At 38.9% G+C, this 14312-nt stretch overlaps 1 protein-coding gene across 3 annotated transcripts in view; it reads right to left on the bottom strand.

Annotated features, from left to right (window-relative positions):
- Topaz1 (testis and ovary specific TOPAZ 1) overlaps positions 1–14312 on the bottom strand; it is a 72821-nt gene that overhangs the window by 29911 nt on the left and 28598 nt on the right. For all 3 annotated transcript variants that reach the window (XM_021257352.2, XM_021257356.2, XM_021257371.2), the window contains 5 exons: positions 8884–8948; positions 5513–5652; positions 4172–4257; positions 3169–3294; positions 1205–1268 (listed from right to left, as the gene is read on the bottom strand). In XM_021257352.2, coding sequence (XP_021113011.1) covers positions 1205–1268; positions 3169–3294; positions 4172–4257; positions 5513–5652; positions 8884–8948 — 481 coding nt within the window. The remainder of the gene's footprint in view (positions 1–1204; positions 1269–3168; positions 3295–4171; positions 4258–5512; positions 5653–8883; positions 8949–14312) is intronic.

Consider the following 14312-nt stretch of genomic DNA (forward strand, 5'->3'; position numbering starts at 1 on the left):
AGCTCCACAGGCTCATGATGAGTCCCTACATTTATTCTTTGCTATAAGTTCTTACTTTTGTTTTTTTTGTATAAACTGTCTTAAAACTAAATTCAGATACACTTTCTCCTATGTTCACAATGGATCTTCACACAGAACTACACTTTTGGGATAATGTACCTTCTCCATGTCATTCCCTTTCTTCCAGGCTCATGTTATGACATTATTTCTGGAATTTAAAAATTCATCCACATGTAACCAAGTGTGGCTTCTCCTTGGGTGTCACAGTCCTGCTGATCACATTGCCATATAAGGTCCTATTTTCTCTACTCAACCTGCTACAAAGTTCCCTTAGATGCTTCTCCTAACCCTTGGGGAAATGGTATGGGCATCAAGACAAAGCAAGCTGGCTACAGACTTTGTTTCCAGCCGAGTGAGATTTCCAGCAGGTGCACATGAAGCTGTGGTGTACTACTGCCACCATACTATGCAGTTTTGGTGGGTGTATCAATGACAGGTCAGTAAACTTGGTCTTTCCCTCCTGGGGCTCACAATCCATACAGGGAGAAGGAAACAAAGAATGGAACGGGGCTGTGGAATCAGACAAGGGCCTGCTAGAGAAACCAATCCTATTGTTAAGCTAAGCTTTGACAGCTAAGTACGTCTTTTCCATGGGGAAAGGGATTGGGAGGAGAGGCTTCCGGGCCGATGGGACAGGGGCAGGGGCAGCACGGAGTTATGACACAGCCAAGGCCTGGTTACGGAGCCACACAGAACTCACAGGACAGTGCGCTGGCCAAAGAGAGAAGGACAAAGGAGGGAAGATCTGGGTTCTAAATGATCCCTTTAGATAGATTTAAAGCCTAATTAACAGTTCCCTTTTCTCCAAATCCGTAAATAAAATTTCTAAGTCATGAAAATATTATATAAGGAAATTACAATGGATCAATAGATAATCAAGCTACTATAGTTAAATTTCAAGCCTTTTCTTTTTTTTTTTTGGTCCAGGGACCAAACTCGGGTCCTTGTGCTTGTGAGGCAGGTGGCAGAACCACTGAGTTAAATCCTCGGCCCATTTTAAGCCTTTCTAAGGTCAACAGAGCAATTAGGACATTCACAGTTTTCAGATTTAGCAAGTATTACACTTAATTTCAAACTATAAGAGTAAACAGCACATTGTGTGAAACATTAATAAATCTGTAATAATCATTCAGTTGCTTCATACCTGCACGCTGTAGCAAACACAGTTCATTGATACTTATATATTTCTTAAATACATCCATGCAAACCTACAAAAGTCATAAAAAATGTAAAATTACCTTTTTATATTTCATAAGAACTACAAAAATTTCCATTTTATCTTTTGGCTTATTTCAAAATTTTAAAATGAGCTTAAAGCTGATGTTTGGTTAACTCACAGGTTTGAAATGCATACTGAATTCATTACAGAAACCTTATTTAAATTATTTAAAAAATAACCATTTGCTGGTGCCAGGATACACACACTGACCGATAATCAGAACAGAGCCAGGGACAGACCCACTCTTACACTGTCAGCTGACCTATGCCACGGTGACACAGCTGTGCAGTGGAGGAACAACGATCTTTTTTTTTGGTACCGAGGATGGAACTTGGCACCTTGTGCTTGTGAGGCAGGCAGCGGAACCAGTGAGCTAAATCCCCAGGCCTGGTCTTTTTAATAAGTGCTGGGTCACCTGCAAGTCCACATGGAAAAAAAGTAGTCTTGACCCTCTTCTCATTAACAAAAAAATCTAGCTGGATTAGAGTTCTAATGCAAATGGAAAAACAGTAAACTTTTAGGGGATGGGGATTTAGTTCAGTGGTTCTGCTGCCTGCCTCCCAAGTGCAAAGACCTGAGTTCAATCCCCGGTACCAAAAAATCCCCCCCAAAAACCAGTAAACTTTTAAAGGAAAAACACAGGAGTACATCCTCACGATCTTGGCAGAGATATGTTCAAAAGGATGCAAAAAGTTAACACTATAAAAAATGATTGACAAAAAAAGACTAATTGGTTTACTTTTTTTTTTTTTTTTGAGACAGAGTCTCACTTTGTAGTTCAGGCTGGCCCTGAACTCACTATGTAGCTCAGGCTGGCCTTGAACTTGAGCCAATACTCCTGCCTCTGCCTCCCAAAGCTGGGAATTACAGGCATGAGTCACCACACCCGGCAAGACTGACAAATTGGACTATATAAAAATTGTTTCTCAGAAGCTAGCTTTAAAAGGATGAAAAGGCAACTTATAAAGTAAAAAAAAAAATTTACAGCATGTATATTCAACAAAAAACTTTAGATATCTAGAGTTCCTGTATGTTGGTATGAAAGAGATAATCCCATAGGACACAGGGAAAAATATTTGGATACTTCCAAAAAGAATATATCCAAATGTCCAGTATGCATTTTTGAAAGATGCTCAACTCCATCAATCAACAAAGCAGACATCATTACTCACCCCAGAGCAGCTAAAATAAAAAGGCTCAACACAGCAACAGGTGGAAAGGATGTGACCCACCCAGAACTCTCAGACCCCACACCGCTGGTGAGAATGATCTGGTGTAGTCACTTTGAAAACTTGTTCAGCATCTACTAAGCATCTACTAAGATTGAACATACACAGACCCCATGACCAGCTACTCCAGATTTAAGTGTAACCTCTGAGAATGTGTCCATCTGTTCACCAAAAACATGCAGAAGAACATCAAGGGCATCACTGTTGTAATATCCAAATCTCGAAGCCACCCAAATGCCTGTCAACAGCAATATTTACCCACAAAATGTACCTCGATATACTCACACAGTGGAATACTAGCTATTGCACAGCAATGAAAGAGAAACATCTACCACTAAATAAAAAATATATCAAGCAGACCTAGGCGAGCCACGCTGGTGGCACACACTTGTCATAGTCTGGCAGCTGATGTGGGAGGATGGCACTGCCCAGGAGTTTGAGGCCAAGTCTGGGCAACACAGCAAGACCCTGTTTCTTAAAAGCTAAACTCTAAATAAAAAGGAAGCCATACACCAAAGAATATATATTAAATAATTCCACTTACATAAAGCACAAATATAGTCACAGCTCATCCGTGGTACCAGAAGAAACTGAGAATCTAAATTCAAATGCATGACCGAGGCAGGAAAAACCACGCCCACTTGAGCTCCTTCATTTTACCTTCTCATCCCCTTGCTCAGGCACGTGAGCAAACTTGCATGGTGATCGCTCACAGCCTCGGAAGGTGTTAAAATGAAACTTGCAGTATCTGTGCGGGATCATCAGCCCCAGCGGCTTCTGGAACATCTAGACAATTAGTAAAAGATACCTTTCTGTGTTAAGTGAAAACACAGTCCAGTGAGAAAGCATCTGAAGCAACAGAAATAGATATGTATTTTTTGTGGTGCTGGGACTCAAACAGTGCCTCAGACACCGTAAGTATGTGCTCTACTGCTGAGTTACACTTTCAACCCTGAAGCAACAAAAATACTTCAAAATAAACTGCTTGCTAATTTGCTAAGAAAAAATACCCCCCAAATTTGTATTTTTAAAGACAAACAATTTAGAGTGATGATCTGTGACTTTTAATCTTTCTTAGTGCAAAATATTCCAGAAAGGTTAATACTGTTTCACTTCACATTTTTAAAAACTTTACTTTTAGGTTCCCAGCAAACTTGAGAAGAAAGCACAGAAATATTCCACAGACTCCCTGCCTCAACGCAGGCCACCTGTTTTTAAAAGCCTACAGTCCTGCTTTCCTTGCAGCCTCTCACCTCTACTTTTGCAGAAAGTTAATTCAATTATAACTTGCTTCATATTTCAGGCGCACTTATTAGAACCAAAATTCTCCTTGGCTTCTCTAATAGGAAGAGGCAAACAGTGGAAGAAAGCGTCACATAACATTTCCCCATAAAGTGCTTCCTAACACCAGCTTTCTCCTTCACGACAGGGAACTATCTATCCTGTATTTTCAGCTTTGGGTTCTCCCTCTTCTGCTTCAATTCTTTCATGTTGGGAACAGCCTCTGCATTGCTACTTCTTTTCTAGGTTTTACCATTCATCTCCACTCAAAATCTGTATGTCTGGAACTGCTTAAAAAATGATGACATGGAATAGAAACCAGAAGGGGTCCAATATATGGGTTATCACTTAGAAAAATATTTTTCTTAAATGGAAGACTTACCCCTATATTTTTTTCCTTTTTAAATATTTCACAAGTTTCAGGATTCTGCAGCTTTAGGACAGAAGGTTTTCCGGGAAATCTGACATCTAGAAATGATTAGAATGGCATTTTACAACTGCATGTTATCCTCACTCCCATCAGAACACTGGTCACTACCAGCTGCTTTGAAGTTTCACTCTGGAACATTCATGTTCACTTTACAGATGGTACTGCCATGTGTGCTACTGTAAAATATGACATCTTGAGTACTCTTATGTGTTTCTAGATCTGAATTTAAAAATTTAAAATTGTAAGCTGCAGAGAACTTACTTAAAAGCCTTACACTGTAGCACTGAGCACTGCATTCAAATGATACATCTCTAACAGACAAACACTGCACACAGTGACTTTCTAAACTCAGGTGCTCTGAACTGAACTGGGTTCCCCTGACAAATTGAATACTGATGCCCTACCCTGCAACGCGACTGTGTTTGGAGATAGGGCCTTTACAGGTCAGGCCTTAAGGTCAAATAAGGTCATAAGTATGAGAGTCCTTGTAAGAAGAGGCCAAAGAGCTTTCTGTACTCGCACATGTCCAAGAAAGGATGTGTGAACTTTGCAAGAAGGGAGCCCTCAGTAGAAACAGCCCTGCAGAACCTTGCTCTTGGGACTTCTCACTTTCACAACTGCGTGGAACCAGTTTCTACTGGTTAAATTACCTAGTCTATGGTATTCTGTTACGGCAGCCCGAGCTGGCTAATATGCCAGCTGCTACATTCCTTAATGGTGGCCTTTTTGAGAACTGCAGCATTTAAAAACATTCTTCTTTACAGATAAAGTATTTTTAGTTTTAAATAATTTTATTTGTTATCTCAGCAGCTTTCAGTTGGAACATGGAACTATATCAAGTTTTGCCACACAGTTTTGCAGTAATTTGCACTGTGAAAACTGTAAGGCTTTTTGAGATAAAACACGACTATTGTGAACTTGCTGCTCTATTAACACCAGGCACTATGAAGTCAGTACCCAAAGGTACAGAAGAGTCATATGTGTGCAACCCAAAGAGATTGTTTTTAAGTTTATTCTTCAATAGAACTTTTGTTCACAGCATTATGAATTATTAAAACCCGACAAACCTTAAAATATATACAAATATATTCACAAATACTTTATAGATATTTGCTATCATTTACCTGTGCCACTGTCACAAACATATTTTGGAAATTGGCCCATCAAAAATATTAAAGGTAAATAATTTTGACATATTCCATACTTACTTCTATTTTTGTATCGGATGAAAACATCTCCTACATAGTTTATTACCAAAAGCCAACAGGATTGTATTAAGAAAATAGATGGTACCATTCATCCAGGGCCTTGGTACTGTGTCTTCCTGATGACCACTTAGGTTCAAAGGGGGAGGTGATAAGCACAGGGGTCTGGGGCTCAGTGCTGCTAACTGACATTCACCAGCCAGAGTCTCTGCGTTGCTAGAATCTTTGCTGTGTAAGCAGAAAGACCAAAATCAGAATTTAAGTTGGTTTTTAAAACACTAATGAGAATCAAGTAAAAATGCAATCTAAGGCTATGTAGATTTTACACAGCATACGATACTTCAATATTTTCAATAGAGTATCCCTGTCTTAATAGAAAACCAGTACTTGTTAAATGGCTGGGGGCAGAGACAGGAATGGGATGATATGGTTAACACTAGAGCAAAAACTAAGACAGGCTCTTAGCCTGCTGCCCAGGCTGGCCTTGAACGTCTAGGCTCAAGCAATCCTTCCATCTCAGCCTCCCAAGTATCTGGACTACATGCATATTTTTTGATTACTCCAGACAAAAGGTTTGAGGAGGTACTAGGCTAGACTAATTCAGAAAAGGCCATCCAATTACTGACAGTGAAATGAAATAAACAAATTATACTATTCTTCCTTTACCAATGGTTTCACTTTCTATGGTTTCAGTTACACATGGTCAACTGTGGTCCAAAAGTATTAAATATGGGAATCTCAGAAATGTTTTAAATCTTATCCTAAGTAACGTGATAAAATCTTGTCTTGTCCTGCCCAGGAAGTGAACTATCTCTTTGTCTGGTGAATCCATGCTACCCGCCCGTTAGGCACTTAGTAGCCACCTTCACCTTGGGCCAAGTGGTTTTTCACCACCTGTGTTCAAGTAACCCTTTTGTAGGAGCCCACTGCACATCACAATGCCTACTCATTTACCCCTCATCTCTGTGTGGGAACTGTGTCACCTCACTTCATCACAAGAAGCCTAAGTACAGGCCAGGAACTATTCTCATTTACATAGCTTATTATACCTACTGTTAAGATCGCCCTGTTATTGAGGACTGTGGTTAATCCTTTACTGAACCTAATTTACAAATTATACTTTATTATAGGTATGTATGTGTACAAAAACTCACTATGTTAGGGTTTGGTACCACCTGCAGTTTCATGTATCCCTGGCAGCCTTGGAATGACCCATGGTAAAGGAGACTACAATATAAGTTATACTTAAGGATTAATGTATACAATAAACCTATTACACATTCTAGGGAGAGAAGGAATTGAAAACCTTACTGTTCCAAAACTGATTTAACCAGCTTTAATTGTGTCCAAGTAAGTGACATCCTATATAATCAATTTTATAAAAAAATTAAACTAGAGGTTATTTTTTTTTTTGGTACTGGGGATTGAACTTGGGACCTTGTGCTTATGAGGCAGGCAGCGGAACCACTTAGCTAAATCCCCAGCCCTGGAGGTTACTATCTAGGAAAAATAAATTACTGAAGCCAGGAGGACTAGTAGATATGGATGAGTTTACTGTCCAAGAGACTTACCCAAAACCCAGATACTATAATTCGAACCTAAGAGCAATCATGAGCTTTTGCAGTGGGAGTTTTTTTTTTTTTTGTTACCAGGGATCGAACTTGGGTCCTTGCGCTTGCATGGCAGGTGGCGAAACCACTGAGATAAATCCCTGGCCCTGCAGTGGGAGTTTTCTGAGCCAGAGCAATGAGAACAGTAAGCAGGGCCTATACTTAGTTGAAATTTAGTGCCATTGACGTAATTTTAAAATTTCACAAGATAACATTTCTCGGGCCAGAGACATGGCTCAGTGGCACCACACTGCCTGGCAAGTTGCAAGGTCCTGAGTTCAATTCCTGGTAGAGGGGAAAAAAAAAATTTCTCTTCTGAATTTGGGATACCTATGTAGCGCCACCGTGCCCCTCTCCATAAAACAAAACAAAAGCAATAATGTAAAACAAAGAAGTAGGGGTTATGGATTTTTACAGATGAAAGAGATTATATAGAAAATCCTTTTTTGGATTGGATGACTGAGGCCCAGGGAGAGATAGTGACCCGACCAGTGTCACACGGTGATAACTATGGTACAGCCAAACTTCCTGGGTTGCGATAATACTATTTTGTTTGAAGGTAAAGTATTTTCATTAGAAAAACGAACTGACCTGGTCAGTTTTTGTTTAACAGTATCTCCAAATGGTCATGAACCATTCTGGACTTGGATGCCAATCTAACTCCAACTCTTACCTTCTCTTTTCTTGAACAGTTCTCAAAGCTGAGCCTGTACCAGGGTGAACTCCTACTGAACACAGAAGCAATGGGCTCCCTCCTCTCCCCGAGTTTCTGACCTAGTATTTCCATTCTAAAAGTTCCCATGCGATCCTGCTGCTCCAAGGATCACACTTTGAAAACCACTGGCTGAACATAAATAATAAATAGACTTGGATGTGTTCATCCCGACCTGGCTGTAAGACAAGGGCAGCAGGGTGAGGGACACTCCGGGGGGCACTCCTCATACAGCGAGTCATTACCACTGTACGCAGAACCAGCTGGAAAAGTGCTATTTTTTAATCCTTTGAATCTGGTGCTGTTCACAGACCAATCAGAAGATGCTCTTTTCAATCCTTCATTTACATGTGCAGGGAGCCAAGCACTTTCCCGAAGGACAGTTTACACAGGTGGGAAGCCAAGTGAACGTGTAACAGTTCTGTCCCAATGCCTTATTTGCCTCAGGGAGAGGTAACCCAGGAATTCTGATACAAAAGGCTCCTTTCTTTTCCTTATCTTTTAGGAAGCCTATTCCTGAGGCCTCTGTGAGTCTATTCTCCAGCCAGCTCTCACTCTGAGGAACATAGCTCTTTTCTACCTTCAATAAATGTACACTTTGGCTGCCTTTTCAGTGTCTTGACCGAGTCTTTGTTTGAGACACCAAGCACCTGGAGTGAAGCCCCACAGGACTCTCCATCCAGTACCAGGCAGGCCGTCTCAACTGCAAGATGAGGGAAGAGGATGGATCAGGGGATCCATGAGGAGTCTTCCAGTGCCAAGCGTGGTGGGTTTAATTCTAGTGAATGTACTCTTAACTCTTGGTACTAATCACTGCATCCACGTAAAATACTTGCAAAACTCAACATTCATTTGATTTTAGCCACTGTTACCTTCATAGAAGTCACGTATGTATTCTTTTTCCTTTTATCACTACTCTTTTCCTCAAAAAATATATTGGTGGCTCAAAAAACTGACAGACAGCTGTAAAGCAGCCTACAATTCCCTTTCTATCTGGGGACATCTGACATGTTAATTATACTCCTGTATGGTTTGTGGTAATAGCAGCTCAAGCATAACAAACAGAGAATGAAAAACACACCCAAATTAGGTGAGTGACTATCGTGAAGTTATGTAATTGGATATTATGTTACGGACCTTTTGCAAACTTCATAAATATTTTCTTTGTCTTCTTTAACAGTCATCTTGTTTGAAATTCTACACTGTGAAGAAATTACAGTTAGAGACACAAAAGTGAGTATTTGTGTATAACGTACTGAAGTATAAGACTTAGCAGATTTTTAGAAATCTATTAGATGTTAAATGAACAATTAGATTATGGTCAACTGTGAAAACAATTCTACACTACATAACTTAAAATATTGAATATTGACTTACAAAATTTCCATTGCTGAAGAAATGTAAATTAGTACATTTTCCAGCTTTTGTTATCTTGCCATGTATAAGCTACTATTTCAAGTTATTATGGGCAGTTAATACTGTGTTTTTCAGGAAAAAAGCTCTGAGTTGTTTTCATTTTTAGATGGTATTTATGAACCATTTAGATGGTATTTTTCTAATGAACTATTTAAATCCATTTTAAACACAGCTATATTTAAAAACATTTTAGAAGTAGCTTTTGGGCAATTATGTCTTTATAAGAAAGTTATACATGATGAGTAATGGGAGTGTTGCTTAGTGGCAGAGCATGTACTTAGTATGTGGGAGGTCCTGGGTTCAATCCCTAGTGTGCACGCATGTGTGTACTCCCTTATACACACACACACACCCCAAAAAGTTATATATACTCAAATATTAAATTTTTGAAAACAACAAGCTTCAAGAAAATGAAGCCCCAAATCACCTGTCACTCCAGCAGTCAGAGATAATCACTTAATATGTTAGTTTGTATACTGCCAGTCACTTAAAAAGTCCATAGCCGGGCTGGGGGTGTAGCTCAGCATAGAGTGCTTACTGCTGTATGCACAAGACTGGGTTCAATTCTCAATACCAAAAAAGAAAGTACACAGCCATATTTTACAATCATGGTATCATACTGTATATTATTAGGAGGCTTAGAAAACTTCAAAAATCAACTGAGATATGAAATATGCAAAGGATCTAGGCTGTAGCTTAGTGGCAGAGCACGTTTAGTATGCAAGAGCCCCTGAATTCCATCCCCAGTACCCTCTTCCACATAAATCAGCACCAAATGGCAATAATGAAGAAAATAGCATGGGCTTCCCCTTTTGTTTTGCCAGCTCTTGCTGTGTGCCCAGACCCTGACAATTAACCTCATCCAGGTGTCTCACTATGAAGCCCTCCCAAGTAGATAATCTACTTTCTCCTTATCCATGATGTTCTCTCTGCTTCTGTGGATAAGCCTACAGCACCCACCCAAAACCCTGACCTTAGAAGAGAAAGGCAAAACTTAAAAAAAAAAAACCTAAATCTTATGCATTAGATAAAAAACTAAAGGCTATAACTAATTCTGTCACCTTCCCCTTAATCTTCCCCCTCCCTGTGGCAACTGTTCTCTGCTCTGACAACTCTATTTCTAAAGATAATGGTTTTGCTACATCCTGTTTCTATGGGAGCCTGTTTCTCTTCACCAGACCAAGGTCACCCAGATGTGTTAAGTTACAAGCTGTCACTGCTTAAGTAAATGCTTTTGCTCTGCTTTGTAGCTTCTGTATAAAAGGAATAGCATAACTGCTTCTTGAAGCTCAGATATTGGAGAGTCATCTCCTCTGGGCCCACTAGCGTAATGAAGTTTTTTGGCTCCCTCCACCTCTTAGAGTGCCTCTTGTTTCTTGAATCTCCAGTAAACCTAAAAGTGCTCTAACAACCAGACCGACCATGTTCTTGGATAAAGGTAAAGATGTTATTTCTGTCCAAATTGATTTATGTATTTAGGACACTATTTTACAATGTGACTTTTAAAGCACAATTAGTGTATGAAAGAGAGCCAATATATTTTAGATTTATACATTTTAGTATCTTCTAATAAAAGCCTTCTTTACTAGTATTTTTATCTTTCAAATAGTTGACAATGTATCACTGGTACATAAAGTGAGTAAGCAACAAAATACAAAAGAGGTAAAGAATAGTTACACACGTAAAATTGAGATACTGAAAATAGCACTTGAAATTTGTGAGAAAATTAACAAATAGTGGAAGACCTAGCTATTTGAGTGGAAACTAAGAGTGATCCTAATTCATCATATTTCAAAATATCCTTAAAATTCATTAAAGACATAGTTGTAAAAAATACATTCTGAATGTAGCAAAGAAAAATTTAAAAAGTAGAAAAAAGGTATATATTATATATGTATATATATGTATTCATATATTATGGAGAGTAGAGAAAGCCTAAATATGACACTAAAGGCAGCCAACTGCTAAAATAGGGAAAAATGTTACACTGTTTCTATATTTTCTCCCAAGGTAAATTTTTTAGTTTGATAAAAAATTTAAACATAATAAATGACACCCAAAAAAGAAAAAGAAAATATAGAAGAAAATTTTAATCCTGAAATAGAGAAGAGTTTTTCTAAATATGACTCATGACTTAGATATTAGAAAATGGATGTATTGGACTAAAGAAACTACAAAGGCTTTCTGCAAGGTGAAAAGCTTCTAAACCACATCAAGACAAATGAAAAACAGGAGAAAGTATGACAACATATATTTTATGTTTGATTTAGGATAAATTTCTACAAAGAAGAAAAACAGGCAGAGGACATAAACAAGAAGTTCACAGAAAAAAATGTAAATGGCTTTAAACATGCTAAAAGGTGCTTAACTAGACTGAAGAGAACTGTCAAAGTCATATGCAAAATAAAGTAGAGAAAAAAAGATGAGTGGGAGAGTATATGGGAAGACAATGGCAGTTTCACCAATGCTGGACACATAAATCCAGGCAAGGTCTATATAGGGCAATTTGATAATTCTACTTCTAGGAATTAATCCAAAAATGCTTGCACATAGGCAAAATGCCTTATGCTCAAGGATGTATAATATAGCAATATTTAAATAGTAAAAAAAAGAAAGAAAAAAGAAACAAATGTCCGTCAACAGTTGGCTTCGTTAAAATATGTTAGGCAAGTAGTAAAGACATTAGTGGGCCTGAGAGACAAAAAGGGCCCGAGAGTCCAAAGCAGTGTGCATTGCCACTTAAGAAACAGGGACTTTGGTGTATAATATATTCATAATCATTTCTTAGGTCTCAGATGCAAAGCAATTCACAGGGAACAGTGATATTTTAAGGTGACACAAAGCACACATTCCTTCTGACACTTAGCCAACCTTCCAATTCCAGAACAAGGCACAAGTGTTCCTGACTGCCACAGCCTCCAGCCCAAGGATATCAGGAAAGATGTTCTTTAAAGGCCCTCCTGCCTCAGCTGGGGCCTGGTTTAGAGTAAGAACTTAATTTTTGTGAGTTTTTTATGTGACTAAAGCCCCTAGGAAACACTGACCACCTAAAAAGGAGGGGAAGATGTTTTGCAACTTCTTAGTAACCTCTGAGTAAAATGTTGATAAGTATCATAATCAGCATAGTTCCCTGGACCCCAGGAGTCACTTCTGTAAGCATAAGAAGGCATCCTAACTTGAACTCTGGGCAGATACCTTTGTGACACTGCTCCCTTTCTCCTGGAAGCCGTAACTCTCTGTATCTGCCTTACAGTAGACTCTTGCATGGCCTGTGAGTCACAACTGAATTCCTTCATCTAGGGCACAAGGAACCCAGGGTGGAGGAAGGGAGGAGCTGGTTCCTCGATGTATCAGTACCTGGCTTCCTCACGACGTACCCATATAGTGGATAATTATGCAAGCATAAAAACACGGCTTTACTACATACACTGGAAGGAAAAAAATTTCAATTATATATGTATTAGGTAAAAAAGAAGCCAAGATAAAAAAGGGTATGCTATTATTTATTAAATAAGTTGAATTTAAATTCAAAATAGGCGAAATGTGTGAGAAATGGCAGAACATCTCCAATTGGGGTAATCTGCAGAAAAGTCTGCATATAAATCTGGACAGAGTATTTCAAAGCCTCTATTTGAAAAGCAGACAGAACCTAGAGCTCTACACTCAAAGAGGGAATGGCACTAACTCTTGCAGTTATGGCCTTATTCCCAAAGGAAAGCCCTAGTTGGAACCATGTAGAGAGGCCAAAAGTTTGCCATACTGACATGAAGAACAGGAAGACAGAGTTTGGGGCAAAGTCAGAAACTGGCAAGAGGCTGGGGATCCTGGCAAAGAGACGGTCTAAGAGAAAAAGCCTCTAACCTTAATTATAAACTTGGCTCTAATCTGGCTGGTCCCTGAATTATACTTATTTAAGGAAGACTTCACACAGCTGAGGGTAGAAGGACTACCTGGGCATGGTGGTGCACACCTGTGATCCCAGCACTTGGGAAGCTAAGGCAGGAGGATTGCCATGAATTGGAGGCCAGTCTGAATAGGAAAACCCTGTCTCAAGATAAACAAACAAATAAGAACTGAACAAAGATTTTAACCACTTCCTACTGTAGGGGAGAAACTCAGAGGTTGGATTCACCAAGTTAAAACATAAGTATGCAACTACCATACTACCATATAGCTCAATTATTGCCCACGTATCCCAGAGATTCTAAAACTTAGGTACAAAAAACCCCATACATGACTGTTTATGGACAGCAGCTTGATTTGTAATTGTCCCCAACAGGAAACAACCCAGGTATCCTTCAATGAATGCGGAGTTCCAACTATGGTACACCCATGCCCCTGAGCAGTACTAAGGCAGTAAAATGAACTAGTTATACATTACAACCTGGATGAATAACCCTCTGGCTGGAAAAAAAAAATTGGAGGCAGTTATATACTTTGTGAAGCTATTTATGTAACATTGTTGGAATGCCAGAACAAGAGAAAAGGAGGCCAGATTAGTGGTTGTCAGTGGTTAAGGAGAGGTTGTGGGAACAGGTGGGAAGGAAGCAGGTGTAAAAGGGCAACGTGAAAGATCCTTTTGGTAACACAAGTGTTCTGCATCTTGACTATATTATTCTGATTGTGATACTGTACTATTGATTTTCAACATGATCACTGAGAGAAGCTAGGTAGGGTATGTGAAATTTCTATGCATTTCTTAGCTGCATGAAAAGCTATAGTTATCTCAAAAAAAGTAAGATACTGCTAAAGCAGTACTTATGGGTAAATTTATGGCACTAAGTGCCCCAATTACCATATAATGTTCTCAACCAATGGCCTTAGCTGCAACTTTAAGAAACCACAAAAAGAGCAAATTAAATCCAAGGTAAGCAAAAAAAAAAAAAAAAAAAGAAAGAAAACTCAGCAGAAATTAGGGAAGTAGAAAACAAAAAAGCAAAAGACAATCACTAAACTCAAAAGCTAGTTCTTTTCAAATCATCAATACAATCAATACTTATTTTTTTTAATGTTTCAGACTGAGGGGTGGCAAGGTATGGCCCATAGGCTACTTTCATAAATTTAAGCTTTGTTTCAACACAGCACCCCTGTAATCAAGGGCAAAATAGATCTTTAAAAATCAAGACTATTTTCTTTTGGAGATTAGCCAC

Source organism: Heterocephalus glaber, unplaced genomic scaffold (assembly GCF_053883595.1).
Source record: "Heterocephalus glaber isolate CG9 unplaced genomic scaffold, H.glaber_assembly_v1.0 deba00001504, whole genome shotgun sequence".
In the NCBI taxonomy this organism is placed as follows: Eukaryota; Metazoa; Chordata; class Mammalia; order Rodentia; family Bathyergidae; genus Heterocephalus; species Heterocephalus glaber.